The 25,076-nt window shown below is 38.0% G+C and overlaps 1 protein-coding gene across 3 annotated transcripts in view; it reads left to right on the plus strand.

Annotated features, from left to right (window-relative positions):
• Positions 1 to 25,076, plus strand: part of CTBP1 (C-terminal binding protein 1) — a 239,939-nt gene that overhangs the window by 54,625 nt on the left and 160,238 nt on the right. For all 3 annotated transcript variants that reach the window (XM_027736582.2, XM_039383430.1, XM_027736585.2), the window contains exon 2: positions 1,573 to 1,731. In XM_027736582.2, the coding sequence (XP_027592383.1) occupies positions 1,683 to 1,731 (49 nt within the window). In that variant the 5' untranslated portion in view covers positions 1,573 to 1,682. The remainder of the gene's footprint in view (positions 1 to 1,572; positions 1,732 to 25,076) is intronic.

Genomic DNA, 25,076 nt, shown 5'->3' on the forward strand with positions numbered 1-25,076 from the left:
ATATTGAAGAATGTTGTATTTTAGAAGAATATAAATGTTGGGAAATGTAAGAGAATTTCAAAAATGACAGTATTCTTTTTGTTTTTTAAAGAGTAAAAAAATGGGTTTCTACATTCTTCATCAACTCTATAGATGATGGGATGTTATATTCAGCTGTAGTCAGACATTATGCAAAACATCAGAAGAATCTTGAATTTGAGGATAAAGAAACAGAGGTGTGGGGGGAAAGCGAAGAGGAGGATGAGGCTAAATGAGTGTTAAAAGCATGGTGAATGTTGCACATTAACTCCATTTTAAATGAGAAAAAAGCCCAAGCCCACAAAGAAAAAACCTCTGTTAGAAGTCCAAATGCACCAAGCCAGGTAGCTCTGATAAAGATACTTATTTTAATGCAAATGTGCAGTTCTTGATATTCAAAATATTTTTGTCATTTCGCTCAGAGTGCATGAATCTTGATCATATTTTGAAGTGTGCCTATGCTTGGTTTTAGTAGAGCTGAGCCTCTAGAAAGAAACAAGCAGATTTCTAGGTTCAGTCACTTGTAAGGCCATTTAATCCTATCCACTGATGTTGAAAGCTGTTGAGCAGGAATAAAAAGGAACAGGGAGGTGGATTATTTGGCTCAGTTTAGTGTGCACTGTGCTTGTAGTACAGTGTGGTCTGAGTTTGTTTCTCAAAGGCTGCTGAAACATTTAGAGGTGGATAAAAGTGGTGCTCCGACTATGCTTTTTAGAGGATCTGGATTGTTTTTTCCCGTCCACTTGCTCATGTGCATTTTATATTCTAATGCTGTGATTGGACTGTCACTGAGGGATTTTTTTCCTCCCTCTCACCCCATCCCCCCCTTCTGCTTCTCAGTGGTTTGGCTTGAAATGCAGACTGCTTGTTGCAATACCCTCACGCTGTCTTGCCCAGCTACACGGGATCTGAAAAGTGCTTAGCTGTATTTGCTGCCAAAGAGCTTGCCTAGTCATGCATAAACCTGCTGTAAATGCCATTTGGTTGATATAGATGTTGGCATTCTGTGTTGTCTCCATGATGCATTTCCTCGTGTCTGTGCCCCTTGACCTGTTTCCTTCAACTCCCAAGTTGAAACTCTGGTTTCCTTCATCATCGAGGGCTTAAAAGTTAAGAACGAAAAGAGCATTTTCTCTCCCTGCGAGCTTTGCGATGCAAAATTGTGGCTTTCCAGCTTCCTTTCAGGTGAACACATTTCTGTCATTTTATGGGAATCATGTGCCTGTGCCCATCCAGGATACCTGTGTTGGCTGGGGGGTTGTTCAGTGAAAGGGCAAGAACGTATTTGACAGTCAAAAGGCAGAAAACAGCAGCTGTCTCAGAGCATTTCTACACCGACTTGTCTGAGCTGTGCCCTGTGCTTTGCATCTCTCTGTGCTTAAAAAGCAGTTTGTTGTGAAATACCACATTACCTAATATGATTTAAGAACTTTATGTTTTTTTTTTTTTTGTTAGTTCTTTAGAATACGTGTAGATCATCTTTCTGGAAAGAGGTGCCAAAAAAGAAAAAAAGGTGTGTTTTAAAGTTTAGTAATTTTATCTTTCTGTTCACAGGTGAAAATAAGTTTATAAAAGACTGAGCATTTCTGACTGGTGGCTGGTGTGAGGAGACCATCACCAAGCTGTGTGGGGACGTTCTTTGAGCTTCCACTCTTACATCTCTAATGGACAAACACAAAGTGAAGCGGCAACGTCTGGATCGCATATTTGAAGGTTGGGCATTTCAATTTCTAATGTTAACTGTGTTAATTTTGTGGATTACTGATGTTTCTGAAGACTGGAACTCTTTTCTTTTGGTCATTCAGTGTATTTTTAATTGAGTTGCAGTTCCTGTTGAGATGATACTGACTGTGCACAAATGCTGAAAACAGATCTAGGCAAATAAAAGCAAGTAGAGTGTGAACTATTCTACAATTGAGTTTGCTTTCATCTTAGCATTTTACAACATTCTGCTCAGACATTGTGAAAGATTGTGGTTTTATATAAAATAACAATCTTAAAAGACTAAGGTGACCATATAGTGCTCTCAAGGGTCTTTATCTACAGGCTTGCTCCATGTAGATTGATTTAAGAGCCTGTATCTGATCCTTGAAAGGAAGTAAAAAAATCAAGTGAAAGCAAAACACAAAAAAAATTGCAGAAGGCCCCCAAATTTAATGAATATTAATAAAAATAGCCTGAATTCTAGTTAAAGGAAGATAATCGTTTGGGTATGTCATTTTACTTTAAGTCACAAATGACAAATTTTATATTCCTGGTATTCTCTGCAAATGTGCTTTTAGAGCTGGCGTGAAAGCAGGTCGAGGGATAAGGTGTACTATTTGTAAGAATATTCATGAATGATTTGGAGTAAATTTTTATAATGAGATCTTAGATCCTCTTTAAAATGCAAGAAAACAGTTAATGTCATTTTGACACTCTGGGTGTCAGTGTACAGACTTGTGGGCACATGGTCTCTGTGTCATGTCTAATACTGAAGCAGTGAACTGCAGGTGAAACGTTTGCTCCTCCACACGTTGGTCTTCAGGCTCTTCCGTGGTAGGCATGTCGTGTGAGCAGATGATTTCTGTCCTTGTCTTTTCCCCTTCCTTTGTGCCAATATGAGTGTGACCATATAATGAGCTACATTGAGGAGATGTCTCATACTGAAAACACCCTTTTTTGTTGGTAAATTGTCCATTTAGGTAAATTCCTCAGTCCAGATCACTGTTCTGCTGACAAAGCAGTTGCATGGAAGGGGCAGTTGGAAAATGTCAATGGGGGTTGCTAGGACTGTTTAGCCCAACGTGGCCAGAGAAAGAAACATTTTATCCAAGTATCAAAGGGTGCAGTTCCACATTGGGTTTGGGTGATTAATCTCCTTGTTAGTCTCTTCTAAAACTGGCCAAGCCCAACCATGGTTGCCAGGTCCCACCTAGACTGGTTGGCCAAGTGGCCAGTTGAATCTGCTCACTGGAGACTAATCCCTGCTCAGAGAAACGGGGAACTGACTGCTGAGGACAGGGAAATCGTGAAAGCTGCCCCACTTTCTGGGCAGCTCTACAGTTGCATCAGCTAGAAATGATTGAGGAGTGTGCTGATGCAATGCATGGTCATCTTCTCTGCTCCCAGTCTCGGGTCCTCATCCTAGAGTCTCTGTATCTGACTCTTCAATAAAAAATGGAGAATATTAACTCTTTTTGGTTGGTTGATTTTGGCCTGTGTTAGTCAGATGAATCAGCAAATTGTGAAGAGGAATGAGAAACCTGTCCCTTTTGGTGGCAACCAGCAGTCAGATCAGCTCAACCCGCTCGGTGCAATTTCAGCCTTCTTATGGGCTCACATTGAGCAGCAGAACAACTTAAGAGGGCAAGAAAGTCTGTGATGATGTGGGAAGGAATGTTGCCAGGGACAGAGGTGACAGACCAGCAGCCACTGTGACTGAAATAGCAGTGGCTTCCCCCAGGCTTCGTGCTCACATCTAGTGATGCTGTTTAATCAGTGCCTTTTGTCTGGCTTGTTTTTCCCAGCTCTGCACAATTCACTGCATCCTACAGTGAAATCTGTGCGGCCATGCAGTGCAGGGAATTGATCCAGCTGGAAAATAACGTAGGGAAAAAAGTTGTTTTAGCCACCTCTGCTTCCTAATCCCATTTACCATGTGCTAGACAAATAACCAGGTTGGAAAAATAGAGTGGGAAGACAAGGCAGAAGATGGTCAGGAGGAGAAGGGGTGAAACAATGGATAAGGAAACATGCTTGGAATTTTATGGTTATGGGAACCCAGTTTGGCTCTTTAAAGTGTTTGACCTGTGTGCTGCTCTTGAGTGTCTGTGTGCCCAAATGTTCTTTGAGGCTTGTAAGCACATCTCTCTGGTTGATGATTTTAAATTGCTATCCCTGCAATTGTGTCAAGTGGGATAAAAACTAGGGGACTAGTTTATTATAGAATGGCTTTTTTATACATATGGTCCTGTTCAGATTTAAAAATTAAATATTCAGAATAGCTCTCTAATGTATGTACCTTTGGTAACAACCTAAGTGTTTTATATTTTGGAAATATGCATAATGTTTTACAAAGCTCAGGAAATGTAATGAGCTTTTATAGGTGGTTTATCTTCTCTATCAGCTATTTTTTGCATCAGTCTGTACATAGCTTTCTTCTCTTGAACTTTCCCTCAGAAGAGAATTATTTTTCAGGTGCATTTTATTTTTATTGCAAGTTCACTTAGAAACAGGCTGCAATAATTTGCTAACTACTACTAAATATGTATTTTTTTATAAATGGTTGAACATAATATGTGATGGGCAGACATTTATATATTATTTTATCCATAAAGAAACACTAGTGCCATTCTGGTGGTGCCATATAGCGTTTCATCACTGTCTGTATCCCTCTTGGAGGAGGGGATATAACAAGTTGAAGTTCAGGTTTTGAAAAGTTAATGGTGTGGACCAGATCCCCAAACTGAAATGCTCACGTTGGGAACATGACACAGGATTGCACACAGCTTTTCCTGTGGGGTTCGTGGGTTACCAGAAATGCTCTGGGAAGTTGGATAACTGTGCAGGTACTATGTTTTTTGAGTTGATCTGCTTCCCCGTGCCTTTAGGTAATTTGCACACTTGCTTTTAGTAACTAATCGTGCAAAATAAGCAAATTGAACAGGCAGCACTGGAATTCCTATTACCTTGTGAGCTAAGGATAGTATGGGAGTAGTACTGATAAATTTCAGTTGCTACTCAATGCAAAAAACCCACCCCCCCGTTTCTATTACTTTGGGAGCAATTAGTCCTCTCTTAATGTAGCTGAGTAAATGATTTTGTCTCTGAGGTACCTGTGATTCCCTTCAGTGACTTCTTAAATATCAAATTGAATATTTGCTTTTAATCCCAAAGCTGTTTGCAATTACATTTTCGTGCACATTTCAATTGCTGTTGAAGATCGTCCCTTGAAAAAGCCAGGTGTTAAATTCTGGTTTCTAACTTCCTCCAGTAGCTGTGAATTATACTTAGGCATAAGGACATGATTTGGGGCACTCTGAGATGCTAATATTAATCTCACTTCACAATTTGTAAAATAACATTTAGGATTCTTCCCTTGAAGATAAATGGTATCAAGGCATGTGAAAGCTTAATTAGTTACTGATTATATTGTTCTTTGTCCCCCTCTCCGGTGATGCTGGTGATTGCAAAGCATAATTATAGCAGTATACATTTGGCAGAACAGTTGGAAGTGTCACAGTGCAAAAATAAAATGTGTTCATTTTGTGGGTAATTTGAAAAATTCAAAATGTTTTTGGCATTTTGAAAAGTTGTTATCTCTAATTAAGGTATTATTGTGCTTTATATTGTAGCAAACTGTAAACAATGCTGTGTATTTGCTTATATTCTAGAAATCCTTAATTAAATGTGTGTATGTTTCACTGCCCCTTCCTTGGAAGTTACCTTGGAATGTCTGACCTCTGTTGCCTTTGCTGGGCACCAAGAGATGAAGCAGGAGGGAACAGGAGGTGGCTGCATGTGGGGAAAATTTTGCATTGTCTGAATTGTCTGTGAAGGGGCTTGATGAGCACAGTGAATTTTCTCTAAATACATCATTTTGTGTAATACACAGTGCTCAGGCAGCCACTGCTTTCCAAGCTTTAGGGAACTCCTTGCAGGGGGGAGCTTAGGGACACTGGTGGAACTGGGAGGAGGAAAGGGGTGTCTCCTCTCTCATTCCATCTTGCTTGTTTACACAGGTAATAGGGATTAAACTACAGCACAATACTGGAAATGAAACTGCAAAACTGAGAGTGACTTTTCCAGTTTGATAATTGCTTGAAACCAGAAATGTCTTCCCAGAGCACCTCATGTGATATTTACCCAGCAAAGACTGCAGCATGTGCAAGTACAAGTCTGTGAAGACCCTATCTGCCCCCAGACAGATGTTCTTTTTAAAATTTTTTTTCTGATTCTGCTTTTAAGGAGGCAAAAAGCATCTTAGCACACCTGAGAATTCTCGAACACTCATTCAAAGTCTTTTCTTTTTCCTTTTTATGCAGCACTAGTATTCATCTGCAGGTTATTCTTTATACACGTGTTGCCTCATCCTTTTTAAAAGTGCCCTGAAGAAAAGTTGAAATGTTTTTTAGCTATTTTAACAGTGCCATTTTGTTACCTAAGGAAAGAAGGGTTGGCCAGGAATTGAATCATGAATTGGAAAATAAAGTGCATATTAATGGGATGAATTTCTGAAATTTCAGATAAAATCTCTCATCTTTGCTTTTATGAAGGGCAGCCTTTCTTTGGGAATGTTTGATTACTGGCAAATACCCAAGTGTGACACAGTTTGAAGGACAGTAAAAGTGCACGATAAACGAGTAGTTTCTTTTCAAGGACATGGCCTAGGCCTTCTTTCCCTGTAAGAAAACATCCATGTTTTTAGAGCTTCTTTTTTTTTGCTTGTTGTGCTATATTGTATGAGATTCAGTAAGATGAATCCACCTCAGAGTTGATCTGGTATGGTGATGGTTCCAGGAGGAATGCAGAGAAAAAAAAGCAGGTATGAATTGAATTTAGTTGTCTTTCCAAATTGATAAAGAAATCTCGAAATACAGAGTGACTTAGTTTAAAAAAATGCAATCTCTTTCCTGATTTTTTTTTCTGCTTTTGCTTGTGCATGTAGTAGCTTGGCTTCTTAACAAGTGGAAAGTACCAGATTGACAAATACCAAGTGTTTTTTCATGACCACTGATGGATCCTATCTGGCTGGTGTAAACTGTGATTTGACCTCTTGCAGTTGTGAAATTAGGCAGTTAAGTTTTCTGCATATTAATAGGGGAGATGGCCTACTTTGGCAAGGTCTGGGTTCTCCCTAATGTGAAAAAGGCTTTTTACTAAAGTTGGTATGTACTGTGTGAGTTGATCATAAATAAAAGGAAGGAGGAATAAATGTTTGCAGGCAGTGAGTGCCCTTAGCTCTTTCTGACGTAAGTGAGAATTGCAGATGGTAAGTTCTTTGGAGAAGGAGATAATCAATTTTCTTAACTGACACCCAAATATGAAAATGTTCTTTGTTGTCTCACTTGCTACAGATACCAGAGAAAATAAGGATATAGTACAATGTGCAGATGAGTTTTCTTTATGCTGACTGATCTGAGTACTAGGCACACTAAATATGCCAAGTGTTTCTTTAAAAAAGGGATTAATGGGCTGCCTAGTTGCTTGGTGTCTTTGACAGACTTTAGAAGGCAGCTTAGTGAAGGATTAGGGCAGCAGAGGGAGCTAAAAGATTCCTAATATTTTATCATTTGTTTCCTAAGTCAAAGTTGCTCCTTTATAAAGTACCAATTAACCTTTGCAAAAATGTAATTTTCTAACCTTAAGTGCCTTCAGCAAATACATAAGGGTTTGAACTGGAGAAAATTCCTTTTCTCCCTAGAAATCCAGTATAAATTAAATTAGGAATCGGGTAGTAAAAGCTACCAAAATCTTTCTGCGGGAACAGCTATCAAATCTTTCAGCTGTAACAAATGAAAGAGTTTAAGCAAGCAGAGTTTTCTGTGGATAACCTAAGCAGAATATTCTATGAAAAAACCAAGTTACTTTCAGATACAAGTGTTTTAACATAAAAATACACACTTCTGCGTGTTTCATACAAGCGTCGTTTAACAATTCAACACAGTCTGTGTTTTACTTGTAAAGACTTTGAAAATATTTTTGAGTATTTGGTAATATAGAGAATTAGGTAAAAGTTGCCTTCAAAGAACAGGAAGGCTGTTCAAAGGACTAAGATAAGTTGACTTTGAAATAATAATATTTAAATGGTGCTACCATGAATCATCACATAACGAGATCATTTGCCACTTCCCAAATACTAAGGAAAATTATCTACATATTTGGGGTATGTTTACTCTAATGAAAAACCGTTCTTTATCTCAGAATTATAGTTGAAATGCTTATGCACAGGCTAATGTTTGGTTTCTGGTTTTGTCCTTAATATCAGTATTTACAGTGCAAGGTGGTTTTGGCTTTCTTTTGGGCTTGCTGCAGTCACCTGCTTTTGTAACCTGAGTCTTCAGGGTGTGCTACCTAAACAGCGTTTGGATTTGCATGCACTTCAGCTACTACAATGTTCCAGACATCTTACTAGCAACAATGCAAGCTGTATGAAAAAAGAATTAGCTTAAAAGCCCATTTTGCCCTAAATGATACTAAACAGTAGCTGCTAATGAAAAACATTACTTCGACAAGAAAACTGAGGAAAAAAAAGAAACCATATGGAGAAAGGAATCTCAGTGAGATTTTTAGATTTTGTTGAAACATTCAAGTCACTGATTCATTATGAGTGTTTTAAAGAAAAACTGTGCTTTTGTGCAGTCCGGCATTATATATTTTATCTGTATTGCTACATTGTGATTGGTATATTGAAATAAAATACACTGCTTGCTTATGACAGCAGCTATGTTCAGCTGTGATATATCCACAACACCACATCTTGACACTAGAATGAAGTCAGAAGAGTTTCCTTTAATGTTGGTGTCAAAGACAGTTTTAAATACAGAAAATAATATAGCATGACACTAGTTTTAAAGGGTTGTAATAATTGTATTTGTAGTATCATAGATATTTGAGTCAAAATTCAGTATGTAACTACATCTCATCATCTGATTCCTGAATAGTCTTCAGAGAATTTAAAAAGTATTTTCAGACTTCATATTTACCTTTTATACAGTGCAGATGAGTGCCTGGTAAAACTTTTAAAAGCTTTAGAAGTACTTGGTAATATGTACTTATTTCTGCCTGAGGTCAGGGAAGATGCACTGGAAGGCCTTGATTTATATGTAGCTTTACACTGTGCTCTGAAAAAACTGAGTTGAGCAAAGATTAAGTGTCTAGGTAAACATACTGAAAAATTTAAGTAGTCATCTAATTAAAGCAGTTGTGTTCAGCTTTCACAGAGGCAGTTCCCATCCTCAGGGAAGTGCAGTCTGAGATGCAAAAAAGGATTTTATTTTGTTTCCTGCCTTAGTGCAGTCAGGAGTGTGATTATGCAAGTGGAAACAAGAAAATAAAAGTGGAGACAGTCTTCCAGTGCTGGAGGCATCTGCTGCTCCATCCTTGTGTCCTTGTTCCACGAGGTCAGTACTGAACCTGAAGGGTGCCTCTCCTTAAACAGGAGGAATTGCATGCAGGCTTTGCCAGGGGAAGAGTGTCTTGCAGAGATGTCTCTCCTCCTTAGAAAAGTCATTGTGATCTGATGAACAGGTCATTTGGAGTTAAGAAACCTGTGTTTTATCTGGTAGTTCTTCCAAAGTCAGGTAGCAGGTTAGAAAACAAAAGCTACCTCTGTGCCTTTTCTTTTTCTGTGACAGAAAACAGTCTGTTGGAGAATTTCAGAGCTACTGGGATATAAATAGCAGCAGGCTGTTGTAATACTCTTGGAATCCCTTTAAAAGGGAGGCTTTGCTAATTGTGAAAGTACCTGGCATTTGCCTCAGGTGAAAGCACACCCGTTGGTACCACTGGAGATCCACAATCCTGCAGTGATTCATGACTCTGCTCAGATACTTAAATAAAAACGTTCCTTCTTCCTTTCCTGTGAGAACTAAATTTCAATTGCTTGTGACTTTGAGCAGATGTGTTTGGGACTTTTTTTTTAAAGGCAAGAATTAGCTGTTAAAAATTACTCATGTTTCCCTTTTCCTGGTGTTTATTTTTCAAAGGATTGTCCTATGCACTGAATGTTCAAACCTGTCATTCTGTCATTTAAATGGAGACACACCAAAAAAACACACCAAAAATTACAGGTAATGGCAGTAGGACAGCAAAAGATGAAGAGTAAAGACTCTTTATTCTTTTGATCCTGCCTCTATTTTTCAGAAAGTTTCCTTGTGTGCTAGATGATGACACTCAAATACAATTAGACTCTGACTCCTGCTAATAGGTAATCAAGAATAATTATAAGCGTTAATTAAATACACGATAAATGTCTCTTTTTGTCAAGGAGTGCACATTTGAAGAAATAGTTTTATTAAGTGCTAAGAAAACTTTTTTTTCCCAGGCAATTTTATCACTGTTTTCTTATTCCCTGCTGTTCCTTTCTGTCTTGATTGTATCAGTCATAGGCATGTGGTGTTTTCCTGGGTATCAAATACCACTTAGGCAGGTGCTGCTTAGTTTCCACAACATCTGCCAGTCATTTTTGGTGGTGGCTGTTAGTTTAGCCAACCTGCAGATGGTCATCTTTGCCTGTTTGTGTGGTGCTCCACAAACTCCCATCCTTGTTCCCCGAGTGCTGCTCTGTGCTTACATGCAGGCATAACCAATTTATCAAACTCAAATAATTTAGTAACACTTCTTCTTGCAATAAACAAAAGCAGCTGTGCTCTAGCTATCCTTATCTGCATGAATGCATAGATTGTAAAGGGTTTTCCTGATGAACAAGACAAAAGTTTAGGATTTCAAACTGGAATTTAGGGCATGAAAGTCAGAAGGACTAGACGCTGATGTTTAGAAACAATATAATAATGCAGAGAATGAATTAGTTACCATAGTAACTGCTTTGTTTTAATAATTTGGTGGGGCAATGAATAGAAGGAGCTCAGAAAGAAGTAGTAGGAATCTTAATTACATGTTGTGCAACGTGAGTGGCTTTGTTCATTAATAGTGGAAATTAATTTGATTTTATAACAGATTCAAGAATGAATGTATAAGTTTTACTTTGGAAGGGCAATAAGAATGATTTACAGGATTTTTATTCTTATTTTTTCCACCCCCTGGGGAAAAATATAATCACATTTTACATTTTATTATGGCAATGCACATTATTGATTTTTTAACAATAAAACATGCTCAATATGCTGCATTGTAAGTGTGGCTTCAATCTATGTGCTGTGATTTGTTGCTTGGCAGTTGTTGGCAGCCTAGCAACATGCTTCAGTCCAGATCTGAAAAGGATATAGACACCCAAAGTTAGGAGTTACAGGGAAGGCAGGTTTCTCAGTATTTCAAAACCCATCTAAAATCATCAGTGCCTTGAAATCCCTTTGCACTTTATGGATGGCTTTCAAGTACCCTCTGTGCTTCAAGATCACAGAATCACAGAATGGTTTGTCTTGGAAGGGACCTTAAAGATCATCTGGTTCCAACCCCATGCCAGGGCCGGGAACACCTTCCACTAGACCAGGTTGCTCAAAGCCCTGACCTTGAAGATCATCTTAACTTTCTTTCCCCTTGCAGGTTTGAGCAGTTTATTGTGCATTTTTTGCTTGAGACAAGGCAGGATCCTCAAACTGAATTAGCTCTTTTGGAGGCAGATGCACAGCAAGCAAAACCCTTCTGTGATCACATGCAGCACACATCAGCTGGAGCCCGTTTTGCAGAAAGATAGTGGGCATGATGGTGCTTTATTCAAGAAAGTCACATGCAGGGCACATCCCAGCACCTCTCCTAAGGCAGCAGTTGGCTGGGTTGGAGATGCCTCTGTGCTGATGAGTCAGTCTGTGTCCAGAGACCGGCTGGTGTCGTGGAAGGGATTACTGCTTGTGTCCTACCATAGCCATTCACAAAGCAGGGCTTCTAATTTGAGTTTGTCTTCTCATCTGGTGCCCCCCCCTTTTTTTTTCCCCTTCTCCTTAATGAAACTTGTAGGAACTTAATTCTCCTTGAGAGTACTGGCAGCTTTTGGCTGAAATTTGCTAGTCAGTTAAGGATTTAATTAAAGAGGGCTCAGCAGGTAGATGGACAGATGCAATTAGGTAAACCTGACTTCCTTTGAAAATCTGTCTGAAAGGTGCTTAGATATTGCAGACAGAAACAAAAAGTACCACCTGGTTATTCCTTGGCCAAGGAAGTGATGTCCATTACCAGACTCAAACCATGTTCCCTCCCTAGACCAGGGAGTCTGAAAGTTGTTTCTGCCAAGTGGCACTGCTTTGAACAGTGTCCCTCCAATAGGCAAGAGGGTCTTCCCATGAACTGGGAGACTTTCTGTTCTAGGCTACCATCAGTCCAAAGATTAGCTTTTCAAAGGGAGGTTTGTTACCCTTTCTGTGGGGTTTGCTGCTATCTGTGTGCCAGGTGATGCCAGATCAACTCATTATGTCAGAAAAAAAAAAAAAAAAAAATGGGATAACTGAGCTCAGTAATGACTCAGGAAGGGAAATTCAAGCTTCTCTGTTTCTAGTGCTTCTGTGTATATGATTTTTGAATGGAGATTTAAAGCTGTGGAGTGTGTCTTTTCTTTGAGGTGAGGCCCCTCTCACTGGGCTATTCATGTCCTTGCCTCCTCCTATCTAGTCTCATAAGAAACTTGCCCCGATAAAGTATTTCTAAAAGCAGTGTATCATACCTCCAGAAGGTTTTCTTCATTTTCCCCTTCTCTCTTAGCTGTATTTTAATAAGATTAAATTGTGATATCTTTGAAATAGATGCCAGTTTGGTTTGAACTTTCCTTGGGTCCTAATCCTTCACTAGAATTCTGAAATGTTTGTTATTATAATCTTAAAGATTACAAAATCCTTTCCTGTTTAATTTTTGTGTGTCCGTCTGTGAAACTTTCTCAAAATGTCAGAAGATTAGATGAGTTTTGCCCCCTGTCCAAGATGTTGATGCATGGAAGTAAAGGAAGTTCATTCCAGAGCTGCAAACATCCAGTGAAGAATTTTTTAGTCAGTCTCTTGGTTTTATCTGTGTTAACCAAGTGGTTATCTTATAGGTTCCTTGTGATTGCAGGAATCAACAGCATCATTGTATCCTGGAATAGTTGGTGAAAGAAGCTTCAGAGCAACTCCTTAAAGGGGTTGGTGTACCAAGGGAGTAGCATCGGTGCATTTGATGATATAGGGTGATTTTGCAGTCAAACGTGGTCTTTACCTGCCTTTCCCCCTGCAATTCTAAATCTTTTGCTTTTCTGGTTCTGTTTTCTAATGAGAGAATAAAATAATTTTTATTTCATTCCTTGTTTTCTGATGTTTCTTAAATTAATCTTTCTGATATGTATATTTTGCTTGGTGATACACGAGTGGATTTCCACTGAAATTAATTAGCATTAAATGTTAATTTTTAAAAATTTAATGTTCAACTCTATTTCATTCACTCTGATTTTATTACATTAGTTCTTTATGAATGGAAGCACATGCAAGTATGTTCCTAAAATCAGTTTTCCACGTAGTTTAAAAGTATTTAACTGTTTACTAAGTGATCAATTATAGGCCTTTTAGATGAAGAGGACTTGAAGCTCTTTGCAAACAGTGGTATTGACATGATTCAGGTGGGAAAACACTAAGCAGTGTTCCAAACAACTAGTGTTCCAAAAGCTAGTGAGGCTGGAGACCTCACATATGGTGGATTGTTCCGTCTCTCATTTTCTGTGCAGAACTGAAGGAAATTCACACTACAGGCACATATTTGAGTCTCTACTTCCAAGTTCCTCATGGAAGCACTCCTGCCCTTCCTGAAGTTGTGGATTCCTCCTTTTTAAAAGAAATACCAGTGGGGTTTTCATGTCAGCTCCACCAATGGTGCCAAAGGCTTGTTGGATACAAGCTGTGATCTCTCCTGAGTCATGAAGTGCTCCTGAGGGATGATTTGTACCTCCTGGACATGATGTCATCATCTAATTGAAAAATATATTTGCTAAACAAAGTTTGTTGGATTGTTCTAGATAAAAGTCTTGTATTTCATGCAATGTTAAAAGCTCTCTTTTAAAATTATTTACAAGGCAAATTTGTAACTTATCTTAAACTTGCCTTGACTTATAGGTGAGTTTATCCTGTTGCATTGATAAAATTAGACAGAAAATTTTCAGATAGGAAGATGGAGTTCAAAGTAAAAAAGTAGTATAACCTCATTCTATAAAAGTCACTTATGAATGTTCAATTTAACAGCTGTGGTAATTGAGCCAAGTTAGCACAGACAAGAGAACATTACATTTTGGAGTACTTATTAAAAATATTCTTTATGCTTCCTCTGAAACTCCTTTTGTGTATATGTGAGTACACATACACAATATAGGTAACTTGAAAATGTAACCAAATATTGTGTATCCAAAAATGAGATATTTTATTAAAAAAAGTTTGTTTAAACACAGTTATGGTATTCCTGCCACCTGACTCCTTAGTCTTGGAGTTACTATGATCTCTGATTTGCTTCAAGTTTGTTTCCATTTAGTGTTTTGTGTCCCTTTACTTGTGCAGTTCTCTGGTCTGGATGCAGTTTGTGTCTGTTCCACTTTTTGTTTTTTCCTTCATGCCTGAGTATGGCAGAGCTTGTTCTTTTATCAAAGCTGGACTCTGGTTCCTGGAATTCTTTGCCTGTTTGCAGCAATTCTGTAGGTCAGAACTGCCATGAAGTTCAGAAATTAAAGCCTTATCAGCATTCCTTTATAGGAACATAGAGGTGTATTTTCCCTTGAAAATCTTTCTTTAATTTGGTGTTATAATTGAACTACACTTACATCCAGCATAAAAGGAGCTTGATTTATTAGTAGCAGTTAATTTAAAAGGCTGCTGGATACTTCTGCTTTCCTTCTCCAGTATGAGTGGGCTTTTTTTGAGTCTTTTTAGAAGTTTTCAAATGTAGCTGAAGCATGGGATAGACCTTGACTTAGGTTGCCAGGTTTACAGATGCCACTGCTTTTATAAACCTTAAACTGTGTTTTACATAAAGACTTTATAAAATAGTAGAAGCAAAGTTTTCATGATTTGCAGAAAGTCCATAAATTCATACTTAATTTAGCTGGGCTACTTTACTATATGAAAGGTTGAATTGATCTAAAGCAATTTAGCTTGGCAAAACTGCTAAAATTTCATATTTTAACTAAATGTACTGAAAACTGGAAACTTCTAGAGGAGTGATTGTATGCAGCATTCCTTGTCTGTGAAGGACAGAGTAGGGGGAGGGAGGGAAAGCTAAAATTATAAATAAAAGCAAGTTCAAGCAATCATCATATCCTTGACATTACTGGTATAATCTATTGTAGATTGGCAGTAACACCAGTGACTTTGCTTAACCATCCAAAACCAGATGACACTGTTCTCCCTAACACAGTGTGTTTTGCTGTTTTCTATTAATGATGCATTTCCCTTTTTATCAATTACATTTTAATTACATTATGTCCTTCTAGCAGCATTACAGGATTATGGGGTGAGAAAATAAAAACTAATTTGGTAAAGTATAAATTTGAAAAAGGCAGTTAATTCAAGTAAAACCGCTCCAATATTCGTCTACTGATGACCATTCAAGAAACTAGAAATGCTGACAGTATTGTCGATATTTTGCTGTTTCTGACACCTCAACCCAGGACTTTGAACCAGATACTTTCAAGCATTGGTTTAGTGTTCAGCTGGAACTGCTCCATCATCTGTCATTACCTGTGATGCTAATTTTATTATAAAATATGTTGTCCACAAATGGTCAAGTACTCGCAATTTTTTGTTTTTAATGTTTAGCTCAAAAGAGCCACACTGATCTGGTCCTGTTTTACTTGCTGAAAGGTTTTTTGTTTTGTCTCTATAGAAGGTAAGGGTAAGCTAAAGCCTTTTCATTCTAGTTTTATTTAAGAATAATATTGATCATATGATGTTATCAGCAAATAGAGAATCAGCATAGCTGCTACTAAAACAAAAAATGTATCTAGATTTGAGTTCTCAGCAGTTGGGAAAGTTATTTTAAGATACAATCACCATTTGAAGATGTTCCATTAATGCTCAAAATTAGCATATTTTTTAAATGGCAGGAAATATGATAGAAGCATTTAGAGTATGCTGGATGGGATGCTTTCAGAAGTCAGTTTCTGTGAAGCTTGGCAATAATCCTCCACAGTTTCATGTTTTTCAAATGACATGACAGTGTCTTCTCTAAAAACATTTGGCTGGTTGAAAATAAAGTGGAAGAAGATTAAAGATTGCATGATAACCAGGGTGTCATTCATTGACTTGGGTGTTAGTCAATTCAGAAGTGATGTGGAAAATGCATTTACAGAAGTTTTAATACCGTACCTGTATGTACACTGCAAAATACTATAAATGTTTTGCGCAGCAACTGAGCACAAGCATTTTTATTTATTTATTTATTTTACTGTTCGGTAATAAGGAAAAAAACATACTAACCTCATGTTTCAGGGGCACAGAGATATCCATAATACCTTAATTAAATCACAGATTGCTGACAGTATACTGATTACTGATCTTGTAGCTACACTGACACTGCTGGCCTGTCTGTGTTCTGACCTCCTCAGGGTTTGGTACCAGTCAAAGGAGGGAAACAAGAATTCGAAAAGCTCGTGTGGTTTAAAGATGAGAACTACTCACAGAAGTAAGTTATGCACTCGGGATTTGTCAGGTTTCATGATGTGATTTGAAGGTTGCCTCCTTCAGCTATCCAGGCTATGAGTGGCACCCTGCAAAGACCAGGGAGGTTGGCCAGGGCTGCTGCAGTTCAAAGTAGGTGCCTTTAGGAAGCAGTTCAAGACTTGCCAGAAGTTTCTGTTCTTCTCCGTGGGCTGTATGTGGATCCAACTGGCAAGAGGGAGTTAGGAACATTAACATTTCTCCTTGCAAAAGTCTTGATGAGCTCTGCTTGAAAAGTGCTTGACTCAGCACCGCACTCTACGCTATTGATAGTCAGAACATCGAGTCCCTTTCTGGGAATAAGGAAGAAGATTTTGACCTACTTTAATGGAAGTGTAGCAGTTGAAATATTCTCCTCAGCCCTAGGATTGAAAACAGCGTCCTACTTCCTGCACAGGAGTCCAAAACCCCTTGCCTGTTATCTTTGCAAATCTCTTTCTGTTCTCAATGCTGTAACCAGCGGGCATCAAGTGAAACTGCTGCGTGTAGGTGTAGAAAGTGTTCCTTCCTATGTCAGATGAGTTGTAAAACTTCTTACTGCAGGATATTACAGGTTAGTGAAGTTTCATGAAGGTTGAAAAAAAATGTGTAGGTAGGTCTGTGGAAGAAGAATCCACTAGGTTTGCTAAACCAATTCTAATTGATAGACGACCTGAATGGCAAATTGCTGATGACAGGGAGAGGTTCTGGAGATTAATTACTAGTCTTGCCCTTTTTTCATATTGTTTTCCTCACTGTTCTTTTCATAAATCTTGCAGCAGGGGAAAAGAAACACTATTGAGCAAGATGGAGCTTTGGTCTGAACCCATCACGAGCTTTTCTTGTACCCTTGGTTGTTGAAGGCTTCTGTTTTCCTTGCCCAAACTTAGCAGAACTTTGGAGGGTCCTTATTCCTTTTTTTGAGGCTTCCAGCCTCATTATTAGAGTCAGAAATTGGAGTAGCAATGCCCACCTGCAGTGCATCGGTCTATAACCCAGCACATCTCAGGTATGTGCTGCTGTGCATTTCTAATACTTTCCCATTAGGCCTGGCAGTGAAATAAATAATAATGCTTTTTACAACTTCAGATATCCATTTTATAGATCCTGTTCAGGTTTGTGTGTGTGTGTGTGTGTGTGTTTTTGTCTGACTCAGAATGGCTGAACTGTACAAAGAAAGAGAAGCAGGATACCTAAAAATAAAAAGTAGCTCCCTGCACTTGCAGTAATGCACAACATGTGATTGATGTACGTAACACATCTGTGATCAGATCTCTGGAAGTGCTGTGGTGTGTGATTAGAGATATGGGAGATCAGAACAAGGAGTAGCCAGCTGCATTTAGAGTCCTTGTGGAAACAATTTCCCCCTGTAGCTGTTTCCTTACCTGTGAAAGGATGATAATACTCATCTGTCTGAGGTTTAACTCATTATTGGTTTTACAGCAGGGTGAAAAGTGTATTTATATATAGGTAAAAAAACCCCCAACAAACTATTACAGAACAGTGCTACTTAGTATTTAATAATTTGCCTATCCAAGCAACTGCCTGTATTAAGGAATAATTGAAACATATTTACAGAGCGAATTTGAAAGAAAATAATAGCATTATCAAGCTAAAAAAGCTATAGCGTGTAATTATTATATACTTACTTCATGATTCAGCAGCTGAGCTGTTTTTGTGCATGTAAATGATTTTTACTTAATGGATTATTGCAGCAGTTGAGAGCGAGCAGCGCAGGACTCTCCGAAGGGCACACCTTGAGGACACTGCAGCAGCAATATTTTGCTGTGTCACGAGATTTTATCATGCGTAAAGGACAGATTCCTCTGTGCTCGGGAGTTTTCAAATGGAAACCACAGTTTCATTTCTGACTGATTTCATAGGTGCCAGCAGTGTACAGCAAAGCATAAAGTTATTAAGAACAAACTGGTTCTATTAGTACAGGGTTGTGGGGTTTTTCCTTTTTATTTAAATATTGCCTCATCAAGTGTCTAACTATAACAGCAGTTATATAAACTATGTCAATAAAATGAAGAAACTTATGACTACTTACAAGAATTTTACAAGTGATATCTTTTGTTTCTTTTTTTTTTTTTTTTGAAGCAGGAGCAATAAAAATGTAAGTGGATTTTAGTTTACTGTTGCAGTGCTCTATATTTGTCAAGTGCTATTACTAAACAAATATTAAAAATACTCTGTTGATTTTATTGCTTTAGTAGTACTGTAACCAGAGCCACTTTACTACACTTCTCCAAGATTTCCAACACATTTGAGAGTTTGTACATACAAGTAATTTCTCAGGTTTGGACTACATCCAGTACTTCATAGAGTGATCTTCCTAAACAGCCAGAGATTTGGTACTAGATAAGACAGGTATGGTTTCATTAGGAGGAGATTTATCTCTGGAAAAAGAATTAAAAATGTAATTACCTGTAAATTGCTTTGAACTGAGGATCATACCCTAAAATAAGGGCAGTGGTGCAAATATTAACTATCAGGCATCTACAAAATAAAAAGGGGTTGATGCGTCATTTCTAGAACAGTTTATCAGTCCCAGAGATGGTCTCAATTACAACTCAGTGTCTGTGCCAAGCATTCTTTATATCCCTAAACGTGTAAAACCTGCACAATGGGTCTGTAGGCTGTGCAGTGCAGTATTGTGTTGACTTGTGGTTTTCTTGAAAAACAACATCTTTCTACTGCACTGATAAAGTCAAGGGAAGAATGGAGAAATATCCGGTAAACTTTGGCATTTCTGACTGAGCCTTTAATGTCAGTCCAAGAAGTAATAGGGCTGTGGAGAGATGTGAAGATGCATAGATAGAATGGGGCTGGTGAAACTGCTTGCTTTGGCTTTCCCTCAAACATCTAGGTGATAACAGGAAACTTTCTGTTGAACTTAAGAGTCAAAGAAATCAAAACAAACATTCCTACTTTAAGGAGCCTTGTCCTTAAAAGCTAAAGGGTAGCTTTCTGTTATATGGTAATGTAATATCTCAAGTCACTGAAATACAATACTAACTCAAAAATTTTGGGGTTTGCCAAGATGCTGTTTGATACCTATCTTACTCAAACTGTGTTACTATTTTCACTACCTTTGGTAGTGGTTGATCACCCTGCTGGCAGGTTTGGTGAGGAGACACCAGTTTAGCACCCATGGACAAAGTACCTTTTAACTCTGATCCACACAAGAAGGTTTAACAAATTCTGTGGAGATTTGCTCTATGAACATTTTATTTCTGGTTTGAATTCAGAGTATTGTCCCTGAGTTTAGCAGTGATGTGATGAGTCACAGTTGAGCCAGTGGTGCTAATGAGTGGAAGAAGAAAGCCTGTAAAGTGACTAGGATTTTACTTGAGATGACCTGGTCTGGAAGTTTCTGTCATTTCCACTCAAACTCGACCTTGAATAAGGTACCTCCTTTAGGTTCTTTAGGTGGTAGGAAGGATCTGAGCCTAAGAGGGGCTCAGATCAACTTCTTTGAATCTGAAGGTCATATGAGAGAGCAGTTATTTTTGAAAGCTGCCCTCTTGGCTGTGTTTCTGTATCTTCACAATGAAGGTAACTCCTTCCTGCATTGGAGTTCGTTAAGGAGCCAGAGAGCATCTTAGGCTCTCGACTGTGCTGTAGTTTGAATATTGAGGACTTTACTTTCTGGAGCTCTGAAAGCAACACTCCTTAAAAGCAGTGGGTGTGCTTACTTTTCAAAGGGGGACAAGGGAAAAATATGTTGTGTGTTTATGCCTGTACCTAGGTTTTGCAGTCATATTGATATGTGTATCCACGCTGCGAAGAACTTTTCAAAATTTGGCATTGAGAGGTTGAATTGCTTTATATTTTTATTTTAACCCTTTTATGTTGTTATGGTAGAGCCTACAATTATTTTGTACCTTAATTTTCACTTGGAGCTCTGTCTCTTCTTTGTGGTGTGCAATTGCATGTTTCTGTTATGGTTTATATACCCTTGCCTTCCTAAATACTAAAATGTTTCCAATTCTGAAATGCTTTCCCACTGTAGTCAACATACAGCCAGTCTTGGGTGTCTGCCTGCCCCTGTTCCCTTTAAAATAAGTCATGTATCAGATATTTTTGTTTCCATTTACATCTGATATTTTGGTGGCCTTTCTTCCTCTGTGTATCAGAATCCACTTACATCATCTCAACTGATTTTTACCAACATCCTGATTACTTATGCTCCTTCACACACTAAATTAGCATTGAATTATGTGCTGCATGAATTTACTTGACAGATAAAAGGAAGAACATTTCTTGTGTCTTGAATGAGGAAGTGAATACAGTTGAAACATTGTGTAGGCCTGCCATCTGCAAAGAGGATAGTATCTGTTTTCCTTGAGAAAGTAAAAAAAAACAATGCAGTGTGCATGTGCCCCATTAAAGAACTTGCATCATTTATACAAGGTACAAAAAAAGGTCTCCCAAGTATTCCTCAGTTTTTCAGGTAAATACTTTTTTTATAAAACTGTCACAAACCAGAAAACATTTGGACAAAAAAATTGCATATTTGAAGGTACATGTGGACAAAGGTACAGAAACAATTCCCTGAAGATTCAGCCTCTACTTAGGTTTTTATCTCAGGGATCTGCCTGATTCCAGAGCTGCAGATCTCCTGGACATTATTTCTTCTGCATGTACATTATATTTTATATATATTTTCATCTGGGTGTATCAATGAGGCAGAATGCCTGCTCTGAGTAAGCACTTTGGATTCCATCTTCAAACTCTGCTTTAATCAATATTGTTTGCAGTGATAGAGTACTGTGTAGAGTCTCCTTTTCTTGTCTAACCTCAGCCAGGAAATACAACAGATGGGTTTCACCGTGCTTTTTTGGCAAGGAATAGCATGAAAATAGAAATAAACCTTATTACATATGTGCTTCTCAGCACGATGCTTGTAATGTGCAATAAATATCACTAAAAAAGTGCAAAATTATTGCCAGTTAAGCATTAATCAGGGAAAAAAAAGTTTAATAGAATGAGCTTGAGAGCAAATGCATCTTAACCTTTACATTAAAAGCTGGTAGTAGGGTGTTTTTTTTTCCTGGCCCCAGATGAGATGGTGGTGTATCTCAGTGTACTGTCATGAACTGAAAGGAGATGCAGTTACATGTTTTTCCAGAAGCAGCAAATCCGCTGTTGTGTGAGCAATATAAAAATTATGCAATATATAACAAACTAAGGGAAAAAATATAATTTGAAGACAAAACTGCATGTCTATTGTTTTCAGCAAAACATATTTCCATGAATTACCAATTAACGTTTTAAATAACCTGAAATCTGCCATTACATGGAAATCCTGTAGGCCTGGTAGATGCTCAGTGCGTGCAAGAAAACCGTAACAAGTTTTCTGAGCTCTAGATGATCAAACTTTTATCAGTTGATAAATCTGTAAAATACTTCCAGCTGAAGTGGTTGCCTGTGTGGGGTGAGATGCAAAGTCCTGGGTAGTTTGGTGTCTGTGCTGTGTGTCCTGTCATATCGGAGAGGGACAGTGTCAATTTTTTGGAGGACAGAGATGGGGATGTGTGTTTATCCAGTACTATGAGCAAGATTTTATTTTAATAACAATTCATTCAGCCTGTTGTGTAACTCAGTTCTTAGACTAGTTTCTGTATATTAGTACACTAAGTTATTTGTTTGTTTTTTTAAATCCTATCAACTAGGATAAATAAAAGCTTAAAAATATTTTTAAATGTAGAGATTAATGGGTGCTTGACTTCTTTGGATGAGGCCAGATTTCTGACTCTGTGAGATGCTGTGTTCTGTAGGATATTGCACCGTGGTTCTCCCCAGGACTGGACAGTACATTCATTTTCCTTACAGCAGTTTCTTCTTCACCAGCTTCTTCAAATCTCTTCTTCAAGGAGGCACTACTCTCTGTCCCACCTGGAGGATGTCAAAAATTCAAAACCTTTCAGGTTTTTCCATTATATGTGGCAGGTTTTATATCGATTTTGGTGCTGTTCCTGGTCATTCTGTATTCCCCCATGGCTGATGCAACCTCTCTGACCCACCGTAGACCCACCAGCCACATTGACTGTTCCCTGGAAAACCAAAATGGTCTCTCTGAATAGTCTGGAGAAAAAAATTGATGTCAACTCTTCATCCTTCCTGTTCATTGCTTTCACTGTTTCACTGATGTAAATTATGTGCTTCTACTGTTAACAGTGAAGAAAACAGTCAAGATTCAACTGCAGCGAATCACGTAATCCAAGAGCAAATGAACCTTTTTAGTTCTTCCTGTCAGTTCTACTCAGCAGTGGATTTTGCAGTCATATGCAACACTTTCCGTTTTGATACTGGTTGGTTGACTAATATAAAAAAAATGTATCTGTTCAAATCCAGAGTCAATCAATAAAAGTGTAGAAATGTAAGAAAACAGAGGGGGGAAAAATGTTTTCAGCACATGTCGGACTTCTCAGCCCTCAATAACTCAGGCTTCTGGTTTTCCTGAGTGTCAGAAACCTTAAAGAATTTGGGACATCTCTCCCTCATCTCCCATTGTGTCTGAGGTGTGAGGTTCCTCACAGACACATATTGTTGCTCCTGTCCAGGCTTCAATGACCAGGAAATAGGAGAAACCAAAATAGCAATAACTAATTTAATGCAATTTCTATTTGCTTTTACTTTTCTAATGCAGCAGGAGGGTTATGTGTAAGTAATAGGTAATGTGGGTCTGTTTCTACTCCTCAGCTTTAGGAAGACCAGAAAATGTTAGTTAAATGAGTAATTTTTTTTTTTTTAATCAGTAAGTTTCTTCATTTTATTCTGTTGACAGTCAGAATTAAAGCTCAGATCTTTTCGGTAGCATCCCTATTGCCTCATGTTATGTCTTTTTGTTGCTTCCCCATCTCTTTGGGTTGGCTTTTCAAATATAGAAAATCCACTCCTCTGTATCCTTGTGAAATCCCATTTCTGTAGAATGTTACATGCTCTACTGAGCCATTTAATATAGATCTCACTTTCTTTTGTTTACTGATGCTGTAAATTTAAGATATTTTACTCTTCCTCACCCCAAAAGCCCAGTGGACCAGAAGGAATGTTTAGTCTTTTTAGATATAGTCACTTATAGAGAGCAAGTTTACCGTGCTGGCGATGGGTTTTACTCTTGGAGAGGGTGAGGGAAGTGTCAGATTCAAAATATAGTGCACTCAACAAAGGGAATAACTGAATTTTAAAATGAGAACTTGGTTAAAACTAGTTAGAGGAAAATGATGGGGATAGCTTAGCTTCTGACAATTTTGGTATCTCTTGATTTTGATTTATCTCTTGTTATATAATCAAATGATATGTCTGGAATACTGTGATATGACAATTTTTTTCTTTTCTCATTGCACCTTTTATCTTTTAAAAAGACTTAAGTCCAGTATTTCTAGACACGATTCAGAAATTATTTAGGCACGATGCTCATAATATTTCATAAGAAAAATAAAAATCAATTTTTATCTATTAATACTATGCTATAATCACTCACATCAATACTGTTATTGTTTACAGACATCTGAAGTATTTATAGTAGGAAGTATATTAGTGTTGGATATAAGAGAAGGGATAAGGTACTCATCAAAGCCCTGTGGATGTTAGTCTGGCAAGGTCTTGGTACTTGTGTGGTGGTCTGCAAAGATTTTCCACCCAAAAAATGCAGTAACTTCAGTGATGATTAATTTTTATTCTTGCATCATCATCCTGCTTCTTGTTGTTAAACAATTCTTCACCTTTTTAATTTTGGGCATGTCTTATTGCTAAATCTAATTTTTTTCAATGACTCCTGCTTTCTTATTCTGACATGTTCAACACTTAATATGATTAAATGGCTGTTTAAATGGCTGTGCAGGGCATTTAGTTCTGTATACCCCATGAAGTTTCTACATTTGGAGACTGAGTCAAGGGATGTGGACCCTCTCATACTCCTTCTAGCTTATTCAGTGGTGCAAAATAGGAAGTAATTATTCCTACTGTTACCCAGAAAATTCTGGGTGCCCCAAAAGTGAGATGTTACAAAATGACAAAATACTGCTGAGCATATTTGTTTGCTTTGTTGCTTTGGCTTCAGTTGTTTGGGTTATTGAAAGGATGAGGATGTTTGCTTAGTTCCTGTAGGGAATTTCTACTTCAAACAAGATGAAACTAGTTTCTCCTTGACTGGCTGTTGCTTTTCACCTGTCCTTAAGTGCTGTCCATGCCAAGGACTGCTGGGTGATCTTTGCTACCTTGTTAAATTACTCTCAGTTTTTTTCTTTTTTAAACACTATGGAGGTTTTGGGTTTTTTTACTGTGATTACAAAAAAAGTGACCTTGTTCAAATAATCTAAGTGTTGAAAATCCCATGTGAGTCTTTAGGGCACAATGGAAGCTGTTCTCTGTCATCTCAGTTGTAGACTCATTCGGGTGGTTGAGGAGAGATGTGTGGCAGGAGCAGGAGCAGGGATTTACAGCTGGATTTACAGTTTTATTTTTCAATTATGTGGTATTCAATACATTTTAGCACAGAATTGAAATGTGTCTGAACTGGGATGTGTCATAGTATTGTAGAGTTCAGTCTTCATTAGTTGCTGCTTTTTGTACAATTATGGACAGAGGTCTTGTCTTCACATACAGGCAAACACTGGTTTGAAGCCTTAGTATTGCCAGTGCTTCTAGAAATGGTTAAGCCTATTTATTTTTTTGGCAAAGCCATTTTTAGAGCTTCCGAAGGGCTATTAAACTCTTCCAAAAAGGTACATAGGAACAGACAATCTTAAAAAT

This window comes from Pipra filicauda, unplaced genomic scaffold (genome assembly GCF_003945595.2).
Source record: "Pipra filicauda isolate LSUMZ 115617 unplaced genomic scaffold, ASM394559v2 scaffold30_size5312502_pilon, whole genome shotgun sequence".
In the NCBI taxonomy this organism is placed as follows: Eukaryota; Metazoa; Chordata; class Aves; order Passeriformes; family Pipridae; genus Pipra; species Pipra filicauda.